The following is a 21,566-nucleotide window of genomic DNA, read 5'->3' on the forward strand; positions in this document are numbered from 1 at the left end:
TATGTCTCAAACAGGTGTGGTCTGATTAGACAGTGGGTCTTGCCACCAGAGGGCGTGCTCCCCCAGCTGCATTATAGAAAGACCCTCAGAGTCTTCTTTGAGGTAGTGTACCTCTTGGTGAGAGATCGTTGACTTCTAGACATGCCTCTAAGATAAACTCAGAGACTTTTTTTACATAGCTGAATGGCTTTGCACACTTTGAGAGGGATGTTTTGAACAAGGAAGGCAGGTCAGCGATATTTGCAGAGACATCCATATGTTTCTCTCAGTGCAGGGATTCTTCTAGGGCTGCACAATATTTTTTGACGATATATATATTGCGATATTAAACAATGCAGGACCCGAAATGGTCAGATATCCAGACCGACCAAGAGATGAGTCAACACTTGAGTCATGAGTCAGCCGAGCACTCAAAACCGAGAAAAAAACAGCATAACAACAATAATCGGCCCTTTAATAGCGTTTTTCTGGGTTTAAAAGCAGGATTTTAGCAGTAACTGGAAATATCTGCGTAAAGCTGTGCCGGACTGAGGTGCACAGCTTTCAATAGGCTGTCTGCTGCGTTTACAAGCATACAAGCACGTGCCCAGCCATGTGGAGGCCACGCAGTTACTTTGTCTTTACTCCTGCCACCCCCCCCCCTCGCACTACTCAGGCAGCAGCTTATGTCACTTATACAGAGACAGCGCTGTGTATCTACTTCTTGTGTCAAGAATCAAAAAGTTGCAACATGACGTGTTTGATCTAATTGCCTTAGGTGACATCGCACGTCCTGCAATGTTACTATTGTGCATGCACACATCGCGATCATGATAGTTAAACAATATATCGTGCAGCTTTAGCTTCCTTCCACTGCCATTTTTTAACAGGATAATGCTCGCCCACACACAGCAAGTGTTTCCCAGGAATATCTTCACCAGATTGCAACACTCCCTTGGCCGGCCTGGTTGCAAAATGTATCATCAATTGAATATTTATCAGACCATCTTTTGCAATATTGTGTATATATATATATATATATATATCTTTGCTGCTTGCCGCTGGACATGGTAACTGTGGATTTTATACAGTACTTGTACAACCTAAAGAGCTTTGTGAACCACAGTGTTTCGTAATTGGAGCATTGTGCTTAGGACAGGTTCCACAGGCCATGGTTTCTCCTGATTGCCAGATCTTTAGGTTGTTCTTAGAAGGTCTTAGAAGGCTATGCTTTAAATAAAGTACTAATGGGCTTTTCTTAGTCTGGCGTGAAACCTTGGAGTTGTGTAAGCCTGCAGGACAATCCTTTCTCAGTGGCCAATCAGCATTTGTGTTTTGGTAAAAGAATTTTAGTCACATTCATGGAATTTCAATTAAAGCAACAATTCTTATGTTTGGGTGGTTTGGGGATTTAGAGACCTCTCTGGTGAGAATGTGTAATTGCACATATTATGTGTAAGAGTTATTTTAATGCAGGATAATGTAAATAAATTGCTTTGTGTTGAGGTGAAAATATAGTTTTGTTCAATATTGTCACAATACTGTGGAGAGCAGTTACATCCAACCTACCTAGACCAGTCTGTATTAAGAATGAATGTATTAGACATTGCAGGGATGGTCATGCCAGGATACTGATACCATTATTTAGACTCAAGAATACTACTGTTTTTAATTTAATAAAATACATCTTAGGGACTGCTGCTTTAATGTAATATTCCATTAATATGTGGTGTAGATCGGATTCTGTGTAACATACAAAATACAGTGTTAAAATAGAATAAAAAATAAAATACAAATATCTCTAAAATCTGAAATGATAGGTTTTTTATTTAGATTTTTTATAAAGGATTTGAGCTGAAAACTTGCCTCTGAATGACTGGTTTGGGGCCAAACCAAGGATTATTACTGGGTTGTGTATTTGCATTTAAAGCCCTAGTTCCAAAAAATGTATATGTTTCCAAAAAGGAGTTAAAGAGCTAAAGACTGGGCATTTGCCACAGCTTGTTTGAAGGTTATTTACTTGTGTTTTATGGTGATTTCAACCAAAATATGTCCAACTCTTTGTGTTTGAGGTAGGCCTATCAGAATAATTACATTATCGATTTATTGAAAAAAAAAAGACATGCTCTGAATAAGTTTGTATAATCATGATATTGTCTTTTGTGTTTATTTGTATGTTTGTTGACATATATAATAGTGAACAGCATGCAAAACCAGACCAATGCTTCAATAAAATGAGAAGAAAAAAGTATATATTCCCCAAACTAAGATTTAAAAAATTGTGTTGGTTTAAAAAATGTATTTAACATGCTATTTCTTTATAGTAGTATGTCAGTCGCATTTCATTTATGTTCTTAAAATGCCAATAATATTGTTTATTGCAATAATATTGTCTACAAAATATTGTTATTGTGACAGGCCTAGTTCAAGATTATTTCTGCATTTCATTTTCATTGGGATGTTGTAATTTCCTAGTTCCAAGTAGGAAATTTCCTCTGGAACGTCTTTACAGTTCAGATTTTAAACCAGTCGTACACACAGTACTGTCCAACTTCTGTCTGTGGACATTAGTTTTCATGCTGTAAACAGTCTGAAATACTAACAGTGCATCAAAGTTGAGTTAATTTAGACCAACATTAACGTTGTTTTTATTGTTAATATGTTTTAATGTTGATAAATCTACAATAAACCATCTAAAACTTCTAAAGAGTAACCTCATTCTCTTCTCTCTTTCCCCAGTTTTCGGTGAAGATCTACGTTCCAGCTTATATTTTGTCAATGCATCTCTGCAAGAGGTAGTGTTCTCCAGCACCACAGGGGCACTGGTGCCGTGTCCAGCAGCGGCCGTGCCCCCCGCCACGCTACGCTGGTACCTGGCCACCGGGGAGGAGATCTATGATGTGCCAGGCATCCGGCATGTGCATCCCAATGGCACACTGCAAATCTACGGCTTCCTCCCCTCCAGCTTTAGTAACCTAATCAATGACAATACCTACTATTGCACAGCCGAGAATCCATCAGGGAAGATTAGGAGCCAAGACTTACACATTAAGGCCGGTGAGTGGATATGAGCTCGTAACTCAAATTCTATCCCTTTAGTTCGCGTGAGTGTTTCACTCAACAGAGTGAGTAAAGTGTAGAAACTGAATGTATAGAATGTTCGGTGCCTTTTAAAAATGCGAAGCAATATGCTTCTAATATGATAGTAATTGGTTTCAAATAATTATCATTTTTTAGGTGTCCAGAATAATTCATATTACTGTAGACGATGTAGAATTAACACAAAGTGTTATTTTGTTGCAAATAGACAATTAATAAATATTATATGTTACTTAAACTCTTATTCTTTTTGCAAAAAATAAATATAAATCTAAAAATAAAGTTTAGTATTCTTTTAAATTATAGAATTATAAAATATTAAATAATTATTAATATTATGTGTTGCTTAAATAAAACAATCATGGAATTGAATAGAATATTGTAGAATTAAAGAATATTATGTTACTCAATCACTCATCCTGTTCTAGAATTATTTTAAGAAAATGAATAATCCAATAATCTATAAATTCCTAATAGTATTTTTTTCTTATATATAGAATTATAGGATATTATAGAACGTTATAGAATTAAAGAATATTATGGAACTCAGTCATTTATCCTATTGTGGGAATTCATAAAATGTTAAATAGTAAAATAATCTATAAATTCCAAATAGTATTTGTTTATATAGACAATCATAGGATATTATAGAATATTATAGAATTATCCTATTCTAAGAATTCAAAAATGTTGTATAATACAATAAATCTATCAATATTATTATCTGTAAATAATTTCTAAATTATTCTTTTAAACATATATAAATTTATAAAATATAATAGAATATTCTATATTCTGTTTGTTACTTGATCCCTTATCCTATGCTGAGAATTCTAAAAATGTTGAATAATGCATCGAAAAATACAATACAAAATGAGTATTCTTTTTAATAGATATTATATAGTTCTAGAATATTATTTGTTAATTAATCACATTTCCCAGAATCCTAAAAAAACATTGAATAAAGCATCTAAAATTACTGTTTGTCATCCAGATTACAACAGTGTATAATTTATGAAGTATACACAAGTTATTTATTGTATTGTATTGTATGCAAAAACAAAAAAAATCTAAAAACATAAAAAATTCTGGGTATAGATTTTTTACGATGCAGCTGCCACTTTGTGGTGCACGCTGTAATAGGTTAGCTTCATCAAAAATGCTGTGAGTGTTGTGATGGGTGTGGAAGAGATGGATGAAAAATGATTAAATATTAATGGGGCTGTACGCGGGTCAGCCGAGCAGAAAGAAGACAATGCTGGAATTCAGGTCAGTTTTTCTTTCTTTTCTCTTCACGTTCTGAGTAAAGAGTACTGGCCTTTGAATGATCCCCAATCACTCCAATACAATACTACACTAATGTGTATCAGTGTATTAGTACAGGTGCAGTAACAGTAGTTCTGGGTGATATGGCTTTAAAGTAATATTATTGTTTAATTAATATTTTACCTTGATAAATGAGCAACAAAGTTACTTATTTTTTAAAGTATTTTTTTTTTTTACAGCAAATCCAGAAACATTAACACATATCCTTACTCTGTATTTCCAGTATTTCGGGAACCGTACACGGTCAGAGTGGCGGACCAAAGAGTCATGAGAGGCAATACAGCGGTCTTCAAGTGCATTATCCCGGCCTCAGTAGAGGAGTATGTCACTGTCGTATCGTGGGAGAAAGACACTGTCTCACTTGTCTCAGGTAAGAGTCTGTGTCCCTTTTTTGCACGCTTAGAATGTTTCTACACTTGATTGATAAAAAAAGGGGGTTATAATGAGTGAATGTGCTGCTGGATAACCTGTAAGGTCTAAAGTGAGTTTAAGCCAAAGTCTACTAAGCCAAGGTTAATTCACCTGCAGACTTTGAGCGTCTGAATTATTTTCCTAATCAAACCTACAGTTTAGCCAGAAATCTAATTAGTACATAAATACAGCTCTACAAAAAATTAAGACCACTTCAATTTCTGTATCAGTTTCTCTAATTTTGCTATTTATAGGAATATGTTTGAGTAGAATGAACATTGTTGTTTTATTCTATAAACTACAGACAACATTTCTCCCAAATTCCAAATAAAAATATTGCCATTTAAAGCATTTATTTGCAGAAAATGAGAAATGGCTGAAATAACAAAAAAAAAAAAGATGCAGAGCTTTCAGATCTCAAATAATGCAAAGAAAACAAGTTCATATTTATAAAGTTTTAAGAGTTCAGAAATCAATATTTGGTGGAATAATCCTGGTTTTTAATCACATTTTTCATGCATCTTGGCATGTTCTCCTCCACCAGTCTTACACACTGCTTTTGGATAACTTGAATTTGGAGAATTTTAAGCAGTTCAGCTTGGTTTGATGGCTTGTGATCATCCATCTTCCTCTTAATTATATTCCAGAGGTTTTAAATTTGGTAAAATCAAAGAAACTCATCTTTTTTAAGTGGTCTCTTATATTTTTCACTGAAGTCACGATGTTAACCTTAAACCTTAAAGCAATGGAATCTTACAGCCTGCTAATAACAGCATTGTGTAATCTAAATATTTATTTCCAAGTAATCTAACATACATTGCTTATCTGTTTTCTGGCCCAGTATAACAAACTGCAACCTATAAATATACTGACTAGCTAAAAACAGCAGTAGCACTCTGTCACAAAGCTTTAGTTTTGTCTGTACTTTTGTCTGTTTCAGAGATAATCTTATGTAATCCCTGTAAGTCTATTTGAGATTACTTAACAGGGTGAAATGGAATAGGTGAGTGCTTGGTGAATTAGACATCAGCTGTAGCACGCAGTTATTTCTGACGTTTAGATTTAGTGCAAAGATTAACCCAGTATGTGCTGGGAAAAAATACTAATTTGATTTTTGGCCAAACTGTTGTTTTCTATGCCTATATAAGACTATATAAGATGAGAGATTCTTATACAGGTATATAATAAGTGAACTGCTGTATTGTATCTTTCTTTTCAGACATATGTTTTGTGTGTTTTGGTTGGCTTTTGCTCTTACAGAGTGGGATGCATTAGTTATTAGTTATTATATGATATATTGACACACCTGTGCTACTGTTGAACATAACTGAATGGTTTGGAACAAGCGAATGCCTCATGTTTCCATTTGAGTTTTATTCAATGGTACTTTGATCTTTGATAATTAACAGAATGTTGGATTATGTCCTCTATTCTGCAGCTCTGGAAAAAAAACAGACCACTTAAAGTATCTTTGATTTTACCAAATTGAAAAGCTCTGGAATATAATCAAGAGGAAGATGGATGGTCACAAGCCATCAAACCAAGCTGAACTGCTTGAATTTTTGCACCAGGAGTAAAGGCATAAAGTTATCCAAAAGCAGTGTGTAAGACTGGTGGAGGAGAACATGGCAAAATGCATGAAAACTTGTTAAAAACAGGGTTATTCCACCAAATATTGATTTCTGAACTCTTATAACTTTATAATTTTTTTAAATTATTTTTTCAGAGCTGTATATCGATAGTTCTACCCTTGCTCACAAGATAACACCTCATAACGTATTCAGGGGTGACTGTACCCAAGCCATACTGAATTACATACTGCTACAGTCTCTCTTTTGACTGTATTGTAGGTCTCTGTCTGCCGTATCTTTTACGATAGCATCTCCTGCCGCTTCTCTCTGCTTATTTGGAGAAGATGAATTACTGCGTTTATCTTTCATTACTGCTGTGCCTGGCACTATCCACCCATGTATAAAATGTCAAAGCCATTAGGCCCATTGAGGATCCACAATCATTCTTTAGTAAATATTTAATGGTAAGGAGCTCAGATGCTCAGGAGAATGTGTTTTGGATTGAGGAGTGAGTTGTTTTCTTTCGCAAAAGTAGAAAGTAAGCCTTTGTGATGGACAAACACATTTCTTTTTTTTTTAAATACTGATCACATACAGCTCTGGAAAAAAATAAGAGAGAGTACTTAAAAAAGATGAGTTTTTTTGTTTTTACCAAATTGAAAACCACTGGAATGTAATCAAGCTAAAGATGGATGATCACAAGCCATCAAACCATGCTGAATTGCTAGAATTTTTGCACCAGGAGTGGCATAAACTTAACCACCAAAATCAGTGTGTAAGACTAGTGGAGGAGAACATGCCTAGATGCATGAAAACTGATTAAAAAACAGGGTTATTCCACCAAATATTGATTTCTGAACTTTTAAAACTTTATGAATATGAACTTTTCTTTGCATTATTTAAGGTTTGAAAGCTCTGCTTTTTTTGTTATTTCAGCCATTTCTCATTTTCTGCAAATAAATGCTCTAAATAACAATGTTTTTATTTGAAATTTGGGAGTAATGCTGTCTGTAGTTTATAGAATAAAAGTAAAATGTTCATTTTACTCAAACATAAACCTATAAATAGCAAAATCAGAGAAACGTATTTACAAACTGAAGTGGTCTCTTCATTTTTTCAAGAGCTGTATGTGTACATATATTCCCATTTTGTGTATATTTTTTTATTTGTGAATTGTTCATTTGTGTAGCTCAGCAGAACGTTAAGAGATGGACCGATCAGTGTTTCGAGGGCTGATTCAGATTTACAATCGGAATTTAATATGATTGATTAACTGCCGATACTGGTCGAGGGCGGGGCTGGATGCCAAGTAATCTTTTCCAGACAAACTTGACTAAAACTTCAACCCTAACCCTAAACCCTTTGGCTCTTCTCTTACTAAAAAGAAAGTGTCAGAAGGTAACATAGACATGAGGGCACCCTAAAACACTGATATTCACCCAAATAAACATACATACAGTAAAAACGGAACAAGGAATTCTCATTTGTAACTAAAGTATCTTATATCCTGTGAGCCAAGCTGAAGAACAAAGTGTAGAGATTCCGGATTTCTCCTGGATGCTCCTCAGCCAGCATGTGTATATTATGTGTTCAGTTCCATCAGCAGCTCACCTGATTTACCACATTTACCAATTTACCAAACCAGGTGTTGATCTGATGAGAACTAGAAATAAATCTATTAAACTTGAATAAGGAAGGATTAGGAGAGGTTTTAATGATAATAGTGCTGTTAAAGCACTGCTTTTTGTCAAATTGATGATTGTATTTATTTATTCTAATAAACACTTACTTCACAGATAAGACACTTATTCTTTAGTGAAATGTCCACAGGTGCCTAAAACACAATGCACAATACTGTATTTAACATTAAGTCTGATTAAATTTATTAAACATATGTTCAGGAAAACAGTATCTGTTGTGTTTTTATTTTTCTGTAGTCAGGGTCTTTCTCTGTCTCTTCCATTCCAACATCATAAATCAGCATTTGGAATGGACACAAGCTATCTGGCCGTACAATCCCTCCGACACTGGTGATTTTCCGGCAAATCACGGAGAAGATGAAATGCATAATTACATAGCTGGGCTTGTCTTAATTAATGAACTGTGATTGAAAATATAATTACAATATGAATTACCTCTCAAAATAAGGACTGCTTAGTAGTCATTTGAAGCGAGGGCTGTTTTAAATCTGAATGAACGGGGCCTAATGACGGCACTAACTTACCATTAACCTGTCATGCATTTTAAAAACGGATGGCGACGGGCGCTTTCGAATTCATGGCCACGCGCTCGCACCCCCGCCCCTCCCTCGGCCCTCCTGGGCTTTTGATAAACAATTGACCACGCTAATGAGGAGATGAAAGGGCCTGCAGGTGAAAGGGACGTGTGTGCTCTCTGCTTTTGAGTTCAGTGTGTAGCGTCTAATGCATCTCACAGGGCTATTTTTTGTGTGTGTGTGTGTGTGTGTGTGTGTGTGTGTATGTTTTTGTGTGTAGAAAGTGTCACAGGAGCTGAATATGGAAAGACAATGAATAGAGGCTCTTCCTATCTCTCTCTTTCTCTCTCTCTCTCTCTTTCTCTCTGTCTCTCTCTGCATCTTTATTTGCTGGCCTTTGTGCTGTTTGTTATCAGCCTCACCCATTTGATCTGGTTTATTGCGCTGACCTGAGTGATGAAATATGTCTATTGATGTGTCCTTTGTAGTGGATTGTTGGTAGTAGATGGAAATCATAAATTATGTGACACACTGTCGCTTCCCCAGCAAATTCTAAAGCACATTTGCTATTTAATACTAGTATGATGTCCAGTGATTTTTAGCTGTGACCCATTAAAGCTAAAGAACACTGTTCTGGTCTGCAGTATATGTGTATGATGCATTAAATGTGGATGTGATTTCTGCTAAAGTAACCCTGTAATTGCACTGTAATCAACATGTCATCATCAACACCTCACTACTGATACAGATGTGTGGTTCCCAAGCTGACCCCTGTGGAAACACTTAATGATCACCAAAATGTACATACTGTATTGCTATCACATGACTATTTTAGTGTATAAAAATCATTAACAGAAATCTCTGGTGGTTTCTACAGTGCATGAAGAAATGGCAGTTCAGGGGAAGTGTGGAAGTCAAAATGAGATCTGGAAAAGTTTAAAGTGCTTAATGCTTAAAAGCTAGTAAAAAAAATAGAAATTACAATCTCTGTATGATTTACAAGAGCCTACAGAAAGGTTTTTGTGATGTTAGAACAACTTTTGAAACCAGATAAGTTTTAAAATCATGATTTTAAAATTAAATTTTAAAATCATGATTTATAGAATTATTCAAATAAAATAAAATTGGTAACTAAGGTTAAAGCTAATTACCAAAAATGATTTTTCACAAGCTTTCATTAAGTTTTCCACTTGCATTTTTTGCAACACAACAACATAAATAACATATTGTCTCCTGAAGTCACTGTTGCTTTTTTACAGTTTCTCCAGCTTTAAATAAAGCTTTTTCTATTGGTCAGGGTTTATGTAAAATATGTAGCTGTAATTATAGTAAGTCAAGACTGTGATGTAAGAGTTTGGGGGTTTTGGACTTGGCCTGTTTTATAGCTGTGTTTTGGTTCTGCTGGATGTTTTGTTTAAAAGAGAAAAAGAGTGTTTGAGATTCACAATGTGTCAGTTTCATAAACAGAACTATAAGTGTAGTACAATAATATTAAAGACTTGTGTGTTTATTGCTGCTTGTAGAACCTCAGTTCTGATCAGTTGGGAGCATTACTCTGGTCTGTTTGAATTGGGAGCTGCTATTGGCCGGCGGAGCTTTCAGCCTCTGGATGGTGATGCCGCCACAGTCGAGGCAGACATGTTGAAAAGGCAGCGCCATGTTTGAGTGAGAGCGGCTGAGGGCAGACGCAGCGTCTGCAGCGGTGGGGAGGAAGAGGAGAGGCTGCAGATAGAGCTGCTTCCTCATTAGAACAAACCCACACCGCTTTCATCTTTTTTCCAGCCTGCAGATTAAGCTGGAGATGGTGAAGGAGAGGCTTTTCTCCAGCATTAAGGCTCAGGCTTACAGGGCTAGCGCTAGAGGAGCCAGATAAATATAAAACCCCCTTTTTTTTGCTTGCCTGTCTCTCGCTGTCCAGACTTCATTCCTTCTAAAAACAAAGAGAAAACAATGGAAAAACAAGCAATTGTTGGCTTTATGATCGCGTTGCGAGAACCTGCTTTATTTGGGTTTGTGTTGACTGTGGTGTGGATTTCCTGGAAGGTCTAGGGAGGAGAGATTAATAAAAAATAAAAAAATTCTGCAACATCAGGTCCTATTTCAGACGTTACATATTAAATGTGCATGTGTTTCACTAGAATAGTTTAAGCCACTACTACTAGGGCCACTACTACAATAAGTTTTATTTTTTTGTCATTGTGATAAATACAATAAATTGAAAGAGCTGCAAAAACATTGTGAAAAACAATAAACTCAAATTGCAAAACCCACATATAGTATAAGAGGAAGATAAAAGCTGGAGGTTGAGTGAGGTAGAGTGAGGTAAAGCACAAGCCGAACTACAGTACTTATTTTTTTCCCCCCATTCAGTTCCAATACATCAGCTCACAGATACCTTGTGCTACAGACATCACCCTTTACAGTGATGTGGGGAGAGAGCGCCATCTACCCACCCAGAGAGAGCCAGGCCAATTGTGCTCACTCGGGGCTCTGTAGCTGATGGCAAGCTCCATAAACAGGATTTGAACTGGCAAGCTCCTGATCATAGTGGCAGCGCTTAGCACGCTGGACCACTCAGAGCCCCACTACAGTACTTCTTAACCTGGGAAACATGAGCGCAGCCAAGCCAAGCGCTGAAAAACCTTGTAGGAGTTTAAACTTATATTAATTTAGCGAATTTCACATTACTGTTGGAATGAACATTGCATAAGTTGTGTTCAGCTTTTCACACCTCAAGATCACACCTCATAGCTTATACAAGTAAGGGTGTTCTTAAGCCATCCCCTGAGGTAACGTATGTATGAGTTTGATTGATTTACATACACATACATATCCCAAGACTTTTGGCACACAAACGTATATCGTCGCTGTCCAATGAAATACACTGATCTCCAAAACAGGAACTTTACAGGAGAGAGAAAAAACTTTCAATAGAAGTCAATGTAAAAAGAGTTTATTTCAGGTCATTTTGAAGTATTTCTATTGGTCCGTTCATCAAGAAATTTTGGCACAGTGTAAGGGACAGTTTGTCTGTTTAAATTATGTAGTAAACTAAGAATCAACAAAAATGGAGATAAGTGTTTTTTATAGGATAGCGACGATATTCTTCTAAAACTGCCAGTCCATATTTTTCATCTTTTTTCCCCAAAATGGGAAACAGAAGGAGGGATCCACCACGGCCTAAAGCAGCTGCTGATAACCTTTTACAGGCAGCAGGCTGGTAGTAGTGGACCGCAGTGAGCCGGGGTGCCTGGCTAACCCCACCCCAGAGCACCATGGGTAAACACGAGCCCAAACGTACACGAGTTTATAAACCGAAATTAATTGGTTGTTCCACCCGTAATTAGCTCACGCCACGCTTATTACTAATCTGTAGTTTGGAACGCTGCCATCTCGGGCTCTGGCCCACATCCAGTGCACCGGTGTGGTGTAATCCATAAGCCCGGGAAAAGTCCCGTTCTGATGAGCAGTGCCAAACGGCAACATACCTAAAACCCATCAGTGCTTATTAAAGATTAACTCCTGCCTGGTCCCCAGTGTCCCGCGCAGATGCTTCTGTAATCATTTTCATCCTAATCGCCACCATATTGCTCTTATTTATCAGCAAACAGCGATGCAAGGAGCTTTAATCTCTCTCTCTCTCTTTCTTTCTCTCCCATTTTCTATGTCATGCTTCTCTTTAATCTGAATTTTAAGTGGAATTCAAAACCAAAAAACTTCCAAAAATTAAAAAACAGTGTAAAAGGACCAAGGATGGTTCCTTGACTCACACCATGGATGCTATCTCTCTTTAAATTGCTTTTTAGCATATATAAATGTATAAGTGCATCCTTCAGCTTCAGTTCCAATGAATCTAAGCAGTATTATGTGATTAATGAATTATTAAACATAGGTTGTTTATTCTCGTTTTATCCTTTTTTTTTATTATTTCCTTTTAGTCGTCATTACTCTGGCTCACTTTCCTCTCATGACCAACTTTCTTGTGCTGGCTACTACGCTTGCACAGATCTCCACTTTACTCTGTAGCATGCAGATCATCCACAGCTGGCAACATGAGCAACAAGCTGATTGGCTCTTTTCGTTGAAGGGTGGAGCTTCTTTCGTAGACAGACAACATGCTGCATCCCAAACCCCAAATATAGAAGGCTGTTCCAAAATGAAGAAAACTTTATATAACCCGCATTTGGAGTGATTTTAACAGCAACAATTCTCTTCTTATATACAATGTAACAGGAAAAAAATAATTGTTGTTCAATAATGGTTATTCTGTCTTTTCACTTATTTGGTTGAACACTAAAAGTGCCTTTTTTAATGCATTTTTTTTGGAGAAATAACTCCTTAGCTTTCAGGCCACGCTCTATTACATTGATGATACACTTATGTATAGCTTAGTGAGAATACTGGTGGTGGGCTGGTCCCTGCAGTGCTGCTGCTGTTTAACTGGAGATCATGCTTTCTCCTTGAGCCCTGACCCAATTTACTTCTAAGTCTGCCAGCCCAGAGAGGCAAAGAGAGAGAGAGAATAAGAGAGAGAGAAAAGGAGTGAAAGAGAGAGAGTGAAAGAGGGAAAAAGAGTGAGAGATGTAACGGTGTTGTTGGATGTGTTGCAGCAGTCGATGGTTCTCTTGTTTACAGAAGACAACATCCACGGCCTCGCCCACTCTCCAAAACAACCAGTTGCCGATTGCCGTCTTCCATGTCATGCGGGTGTCATTCTTAGCTGAGCAAGGAGCAGTAAAGACCCCTCTCCCCCATCTCTATCTCTCTCTCTTTCTCTGTCTCTCCCTCTCTTTTTTCCCTCTCGCTGCTCAAGGTTGTGCTGACTTTGGTGCGCGAGCAACACAAATCCACCGTCTCTCCCACAGCGCCTTTGGGCGTCCTCTGTCAATGCCAGGGGAAAAAAAATAACAGGGAGTCGAATCTCCCCCACACTCGTTTGGTTCCCTGAAGAAGCTCACAGTGAACAATTCTTTAATGATATACTCCAGCTCTGTTCAGCGCCTTTTCTACCTATTTCTATCTATTTCTAGATACATATCTAGAGAAATATCGATATATGATACAAAATGACACGATAATCACCTAAAAACCTGAAAAAGTGAAACAATAGAGTATCCATATTTTTTTATAACACCACTTGCTGTATATTTGATTACTAATATAATATATTGCTTATATAATATTTTTAAATAATAAACATACAACCCTGTATTTCACTGACTCAGCAAACTACACTGGATTATGTTGTTTGCAATGGTATAATAACATTATTAAACTACTGCTCCGTTAACTGTGATATTTCTAAGGCATTAAGAAAACAACCAGATTTGAGATTTGAGTTCATTTTGAGGTGGACATGCATAAGAAACTGCTGAACATTGGAGCAAAAAAAAAATGTACAATTTGGCCACAGCTGTTACTTTGTGTAAGCAGTTCTTTGTTTGTTTTTCTCTTTTTCTCTGTTTTAATTTTCATTTTACTCATCACATGTCTCACTTTTCTCTCGTGAACCAATTTCTTGTCCATACCAAAGTCCTTATATTGCAAGTCTGTTGCCTGTAGCTGCCTTTGCCATGCCGTTGGGCAGTTATCTCCATTCTGTTCATACAGTTTTAAAAACATGTTTTATTAAATTGTCATCTGATAATTTAATAAAAAAAAACTGTGTGAACAGTTTGTGGTTTGTTTGGCTCAATAATGCACAAAAAACTCTGATTTTCCACCTGCCAGGTATAAACTGTAAGAACTAGAATAGTAGCGTTAGCTGAGGTAAGGTTTGTTTGTTTACTTAAAGATTGTGGGCTTCCTGTATCCATTGTTTCAAATTAAAAGCCCCTTTGCAAGGATTTGTATTCACAATTTCATGACAGTTTATAAAATTCTGAAGCAGCAATGATTTTGCAAAAACACTGTAATACTCCTAGAATCCAGTCTAGTACTGGTCAGCACTAACAACTTTTTTCCTGTTTTATTTTTGCTAATATTGATGCATATTTTACTTTCACAAGTATTTAGTTTTCAAAATGTTATTCTTTTATATCATAAGAAGGCGAGGTTTGTAATTAAGTGATTGACAGCCTTGAAAGGAACAGACTGTCTGCTGGGCTTTTCTATTTGAGCTGCCAGGCAGTTAGCAAGCTAATTATACTATTATTGTAAGATAACTTATTGTATCTTATTGTAATAGTTAAAAAACATCAGTAGTAATAACTCAGTTCCTTAAATTTCTTTTTAGGAATGTCTTATTTTTTTAAGTATTATGGTCAATATGATCTAGCTAATTTGCTAATTAGCCAGTTAGCTAGCAGGTAGCAGTTTCTTTGATTTAACCAAATTGAAAACCTCTGGAATATAATCAAGTGGGAGATGGATGATCACAAGCCATCAGACCAGAAGTGGCATAAAGTTATCCAAAAGCAGTGTGTAAGACTGGTGGAGGAGAACATGCCAAGATGCATGAAAACTGTGATTAAAACCGTTAAAACATTATGAATATGATCTTGTTTTCTTTACATTATTTGTGATCTGAAAGCTCTAGCTAGTTAGCAAATTAGCCAATCAGCTAGCATTAGTATGTATTTGCACTTTGTCTTAACAAATTAGTAGATGTAACAAAATTGGCAACAATTGCGGATGATTTTGGCTTTGTTTCTATTGAACAAAGAGGTAACTGAAACCACAGTGTCCTTTAAAAAAACTTTATTAATGTTTTTTTTTAATTTTCCATTTTGTAACACCTTTTTTTTGGATTGGGTTGTAAAAATGAGGAACATTTTTACCCCTGTTTTTAAGAATACAGACATTATACGCTTGCATAAGGAAGTTTGACACCATGTACTCTCACCAGTTCATCAGTGTGGGAGCTCTCCTCTATGAGAAACAGATAGATAGAGAAAATTAGAGAGAGAGAGAGATGGAAATGGGTTTACTTATCTATTTTATGCACTAATACACTGCTCATAACCTCTTCGTTTTTTACGGTGGTGTTCGTTCGTGTGTTAGCACACCGTGTTTGAGCAGAATGTGCTGAAATGGGAGACGGAGAGAGAAAAAGAAATTCTGAATTGATTCTCCCTCCTTCACTTTCTGCTGTACTTGTGTTGCCATGGCAACATGGTCAGGTTTTCCTGGGCCTCTCAGGGCAGGTGTAATTGTTGTCTGTTTCTCAAAGCCATATTCAACGGCTCACCGTCAAACGCCTCAGCGCGCAGCCAATCACACCTATTCTCAAGGACACGGTACCGGCGGCCAGCGCGGGATTGTGACGGGTGGACAGAACCAGAAAAACGAAAAAACTGGGATGATGTTTATGAAAATGTTCTGCTCGGTCATACCTGTGAAGACATTATCTAACCCTCTTGCTTATGATTTTGGTGTGTTTATGTAGGTTTGCAGCTGTTGTTAAAATGAGGGTTAGCTTTATGTTAACCATGTCCAGAAGCGGTGTTGACTTGTCTAGACTTGTCTAGGATTAATCCAGATTACACATATAGATATATTGTGGTTAGATAAATTGTTCCAGTTGATTCCAGACTTTTATGACTGGATGGATAAAAAAAGAAAAACATTTAAGATTTATCCAGATTACACGTTGGAAAAATAAACAGCTCTGGGAAAAAATAAGAGACCACTTAAAAATTATGAGTTTCTTTGATTTTACCAAATTGAAAACCTCTGGAATATAATCAAGAGGAAGATGGATGATCACAAGCCATCAAACCAAGCCGAACTGCTTAAATTTTTGCATCAGGAGTAAAGGCATAACGTTATCCAAAAGCAGTGTGTAAGACTGGTGGAGGAGACCATGCCAAGATGCATAAAACTATGATTAAAAAACAGGGTTATTCCACCAAATATTGATTTCTGAACTCTTTCTTAAAACTTTATGAATATGAACTTGTTTTCTTTGCATTATTTGAGGTCTGAAAGCTCTGCATCTTTTTTGTTATTTCAGTCATTTTTCATTTTCTGCAAATAAATGCTCTAAATGACAATATTTTATTTGGAACTTGGGAAAATGTTATCCGTCGTTTATGATTCAGAAACTGATGTGGTCTCTTATTTTTTTCCAGAGCTGTATATAGTATCTAAATGATTACTCCAGAACTTTGTAACTGGCTGTGATTTTTTTGCTTGGTCGTGTATGAGAAGACTTTGTGTCTTATTTTGGAACATTTATTCAGATCTGTAGATTTATAGCTGTTGTTAAAACAGCTTTCTGTCCTCATGTAAAAACCTGCTTCTTCAAGATGAAGACTCTAATAAATAAATGAGAGAAAGCTTGCCTGAAAGAGAGAAAGAGGTAGAAAGCAGCAGAAGTGAGTCTTCAATTTTCATTTTGGAGTAATTAAGCACAATTGTGGCGTCTCCCTGTCCTGTGGGGAACAGAAGCCTTATGTTAACCATGTCCGGAACCATGTCTTCTCTGGGTAGCTTGGAGGCATCTGAGATGGACCCAGATTACACACTGGAAACATGTATTATGATTTAGTCAGATTTGTAGATTTGTTGCTGTTTTTATAAAGGAGGTTCAGCCTGTCCTCATGTAAAACCCACTGCCTAAAGAAGAAGCCTTCATAATAAATGAGAGAAAGAGAGAGAGAGAGAGAGAGAGAGAGAGAGAGAGAGAGAGAGAGAGAGAAATAAAGAGAGAGCGTGAGAGCAGCAGGAGTGAGCCTTCAATTTTCCTTCTGGAGTAATTAAGTGAAATTGTGGCGGCTGCGTGTCCTGAGAGGACGCTAGCTCAGCAATAAGCCCAGCTTTTGAAGCATCTTTTTGTGAATCGAACAGCCTCGGTTAATATATGTTCTCTCAGAGTTTGAGGCTGGTCTCAGGTACAGCTACCTACATTCACCTTCTGTTCCAGATCTCTCCTAATTAATACTTTACACTGAATCTATTGTAAACTGTTATTTGGGGGGTTATACAGCTCTGGAAAGAAATAAGAAACCACTTCAGTTTCTGAATCAGTCTGATTTTGCTATTTATAGGTACATTATTGAGGAAAATGAACACTGTTGTTTTATCCTATAAACTACAGACAACATTTCTTCCAAATTCCAAATAAAAATATTGTCATTTAGAGCATTTATTTGCAGAAAATTATTTGCAGAAAATGTCTGAAATAACAAAATAGATGCAGAGCTTTAAACAAGTTCATATTTGTGAAGTTTTAAGAGTTCAGAAATCAATATTTGGTGGAATTACCCTGGTTTCTAAACACAGTTTGCATGCATATTGGCATGTTCTCCTCCACCAGTCTTACACACTGCTTTTGGATAGCTTTTTATGCCACTCATCCATCATCCTCTTGATTATATTCCAGATGTTTTCAATTTGGTAAAATCAAAGAAACTCGTACTTTTTGAGTGGTCTCTTATTTTTTCCAGAGCGGTATACAGAAGAACAGCAGTTTGACTAAATTAAATCTTTAACCTATTCTAACCAGAAATACTAGCTTAAACCATTGGTTATGAAGGGGCTGGCATGGCATGCACTTACACATTTTGAAAGTTCTGCCTTAAATGTGTCATTTAGACCACAGTCAGCCACAGTAGCTCACATATGACATGCTATTTACACAGAGAAAAGCAGCCAGTCTTTCTTTAAACATGCCAATGCTAAGGCTAAGTTACCTCAAGTAACGCTACTATCCTAGTCCTGTACAGCTTGTATCTTTCAGCTGGAAATCAGGCAGATAGTGAAGAGGTAGTAAACTGAGTTAACTGATACCAATAATAAGTAATAAGTGATTATAAACAGTGAACACTTTATTGCATTTTATGTGTGCATATAAGCTCTATGTGCACATTCTATATACTAGTTCTCGGATATGCAGTTTTCGATATGCAGTTAAGGGTTTCAGAGAGTCTGTGGAGGGGGAGAAAAGTAAAAATCACTGCAAATGAAGATACTTAGATGTGGACAATTGTTGAATTGTTGAAATGTTGAAATTACCTTCCTGCTTTTCTTAGTCTAATGCTGTGCTGCCTCTCAAATCTGTCAGCTGGTTATTTATTGTCTTCAAGTGTTTTGTAGAGGCGGCATGTTTCTCAGTCAGCAGTCTCTCACCAAGAGGTACACTACCCTAAAGTAGCCATTTTTTAAAGGGCAGGGGGAGGAAAGCACTTTTACCCCCTCTTGTGGCAAGATGAGAGCACACCTGTAATGAATTACATATCTGCCTGAGATATAACTGCATGCTGAGTTTTTTTTGCAGCGATCTGGGTGCATATATATTTCCTTATTTTAAATGTAATAAAATTTAATGATTGTATGTTTGAAACTTAAAGGAGAACTTGGCTTTTGGTGTAGTTAAACATAATAAAGAATTGTTCATTGTTGAATAGCACATCTCTTTTTCCTTCGCAGCTTTCCGAGATCCAGTAATTTTGTTCCGTTTGTCGAAACATGCTTTAGAATGGATGATATGGGGCATATTTTTCCCCTGCAGATAAATCGTTTTTTACGCTGTTATCCACACTCAAAATAGCTTCAATCCTCATTGGTAGATTCTGGAGAGCCCTGACATTTAAAACGAGGCATCAATAACTTAAAAAGTGCAAAAGAAGCTTATTAAAAAACACTGTTTACAGCCGGTAGCATAACTTAATCTCCGGGCACCGCTATCTTAAGGTCATGATAAGTAGATGTAGGCTACGCTATGGGTTGTAAACAGTGGTGTTTAATACGCTTCTTGTGCACTTTTAAAGTTATTAATGCGTCGTTTTAAATGTCAGGGCTCTCCGGATTCTAACAATGAGGTGTAAAGCTACTTTGAGCCTGGATAACATAGTAAAAAGCGATTTATCTGCAGGGGCAAAATATGCCCCATATCATCCATTCTAAAGCATGTTTGGACAAACAGGAAAAAAATGCTGGATCTTAGAAAGCTGTGGGAGAACGAAGGTGGGCTATTTAAGAAAGGTTAGTTCTCTTTATCATATTTTACTACACACAAATTCAATTTTACACCGGAGTTCTCCTTTAATAGTAAGTAAATGCTAGAACTAAAGATTGCTCATTTTAAACCCTAAATTCTTTTAGTGAAAATATTTATAACCAGTAATCAGAATGATTTCAGTATAAATAAGTAAATAAACAAAAAAATGTGCTGATCTGTTTATAGGTGTTAACTGTATATAATTATTCATAATTAAATCTAATATTTATTGTACTGATTTGCTCACATAATAATTTAAAAAATTTACCTTAATCAAGCAGAGAGCCATTTTTAAATACACACACATACACACAGAGACAGCCCCCCCTCACAACCCCCAACTCTAGCCCCCCACCTCTGAAATACTGTATTAAAACAAGCAGAAGCGAATTTCTGAAACATCTTTTGTGAATGCCTGGCGGACAGATAGAGGGGTGCATAACTAGCGATTCTTCTGAAGTGGGAGAGAAATCTATTTGCTTGAGGAAGCGGCTTGTATAATCCTTTAGTTACACTTGCCAGCTGTGAGCAAAGATACGGCGCTGTGGGTTTTTGCATGAATATCATTGGGAGGACAAAGAAATGAAAGCGATAAGCATGCATGTGCAGGGTCCTTTGCATAATCCAAGCTAATCCATAATCTGCGCTCTTTAGAAAATATCACTGAAATATAAGTGGGGGGAAAACATTAATAAGAGCACAGCATTTAGACAATGATACCAAACATTTCGGACCAGAAGTCAGGCTTTTTTTTCTCGCTCGGACGCGAAGACGCGTAGCACTGGCCGTTCTCATTTTAGCACGTTTAGCATGTTTTTTTTTACAGTGATGCCGTGAGACGAAGGATTTTACAGCGAGGAAAGAAGGAAGAATGAAAGAAAAAGAAAACAGCTGCGCTTCTGTTTGTAATTCCGTTCTGGAGATCTCATCGAGGATGCTCATTTGATTTAAGTGTGTCTCTGGCTTGAGGTCTCAATCAATATGGCCTTGGATGTGTCACTGCTGACGTTTCGGCAGGGAGTGACGTGTCGGACGATTTGATTGGACGGAGCACGAAGACCCAGAAGCCTACCGCAAGTGGAGTCCAGTTATAAACGTATGTTAAAGAGGAAAGGAGGGGCGAGCGAGGCTTAGGCTTCATATTCTCTCTCTCTCTCTCTCTCTCTCTCTCTCCCTCTCTCTCTTTCCCTCTCTTTTTCCTTCCTGTTATTCAGCCACCATCTTTCTCAGTGATGTGATTCTACTGTTCAATTCATTTTTAAGATCAGTCTGTGTTGGAATTAGATATTATAGTATCCAGTTTTATTCATTTTCTATTAGATCTGTTACAATTTCTTAGGTAGCTAGTTAAAAAAATAAATACATTTTATTTGCATGACGATAAAAAAATAATAACATACTGTTTTGGCTCCTTTTACAGTAAATAACAGTAAGAACCGAATAGACACATTAATTTAATACTAATAAAAACGTTCCTCACATTTTTTATATTTATTTTACTATAAAACTGCCTCCCTCTTTTTTATAATGGTGGTGGCATTTATAAAAGACAAATTAAATGTACGTAAACATAGTTTTTTTTTATGTTTTTTTATTTATTTATGTTGTAATTTATTTATGATCAGAGATCTACATAAGCTGTGTAGTATCTGTTTCTGTTTAATCTTAGTTAGATCGGTTCCAGTTCCTTTTATATCCTATAAGCAGTAAATAATAATTTGTGTGATGAGAACATATATTTGTAACATTCTCTCAAGTCTCCTTTTTATTGTAAGAAACAGTAAAAGCTTTTTATCAAGTTTATCATTATCAAGTAGGGGCGGGTGATATGGCCCTATAATAATATCACAATATTTCTTAGCAATAACATTTTTAGCATTTTGACAGAACACACACACATTTTCCAAACTTCCAAAATTATAACAACATTTTCATGCATGGTATAATAAGGCACCCCCCTAATTAGGGCTGAGCAATACTGTAAAAAAAAATCTTGATATTCTTTTAAATATGTGAGAAACTC

The 21,566-nt window shown here is 36.5% G+C and overlaps 1 protein-coding gene across 1 annotated transcript in view; it reads left to right on the plus strand.

The window, feature by feature from the left end:
- dscamb (Down syndrome cell adhesion molecule b) overlaps positions 1 to 21,566 on the plus strand; it is a 135,292-nt gene that overhangs the window by 28,019 nt on the left and 85,707 nt on the right. The window contains exons 2-3 of the mRNA XM_022679006.2: positions 2,719 to 3,036; positions 4,628 to 4,774. Coding sequence (XP_022534727.2) covers positions 2,719 to 3,036; positions 4,628 to 4,774 — 465 coding nt within the window. The remainder of the gene's footprint in view (positions 1 to 2,718; positions 3,037 to 4,627; positions 4,775 to 21,566) is intronic.

The sequence above is a fragment of the Astyanax mexicanus genome, chromosome 4 (assembly GCF_023375975.1).
Source record: "Astyanax mexicanus isolate ESR-SI-001 chromosome 4, AstMex3_surface, whole genome shotgun sequence".
Taxonomy (NCBI): domain Eukaryota; kingdom Metazoa; phylum Chordata; class Actinopteri; order Characiformes; family Acestrorhamphidae; genus Astyanax; species Astyanax mexicanus.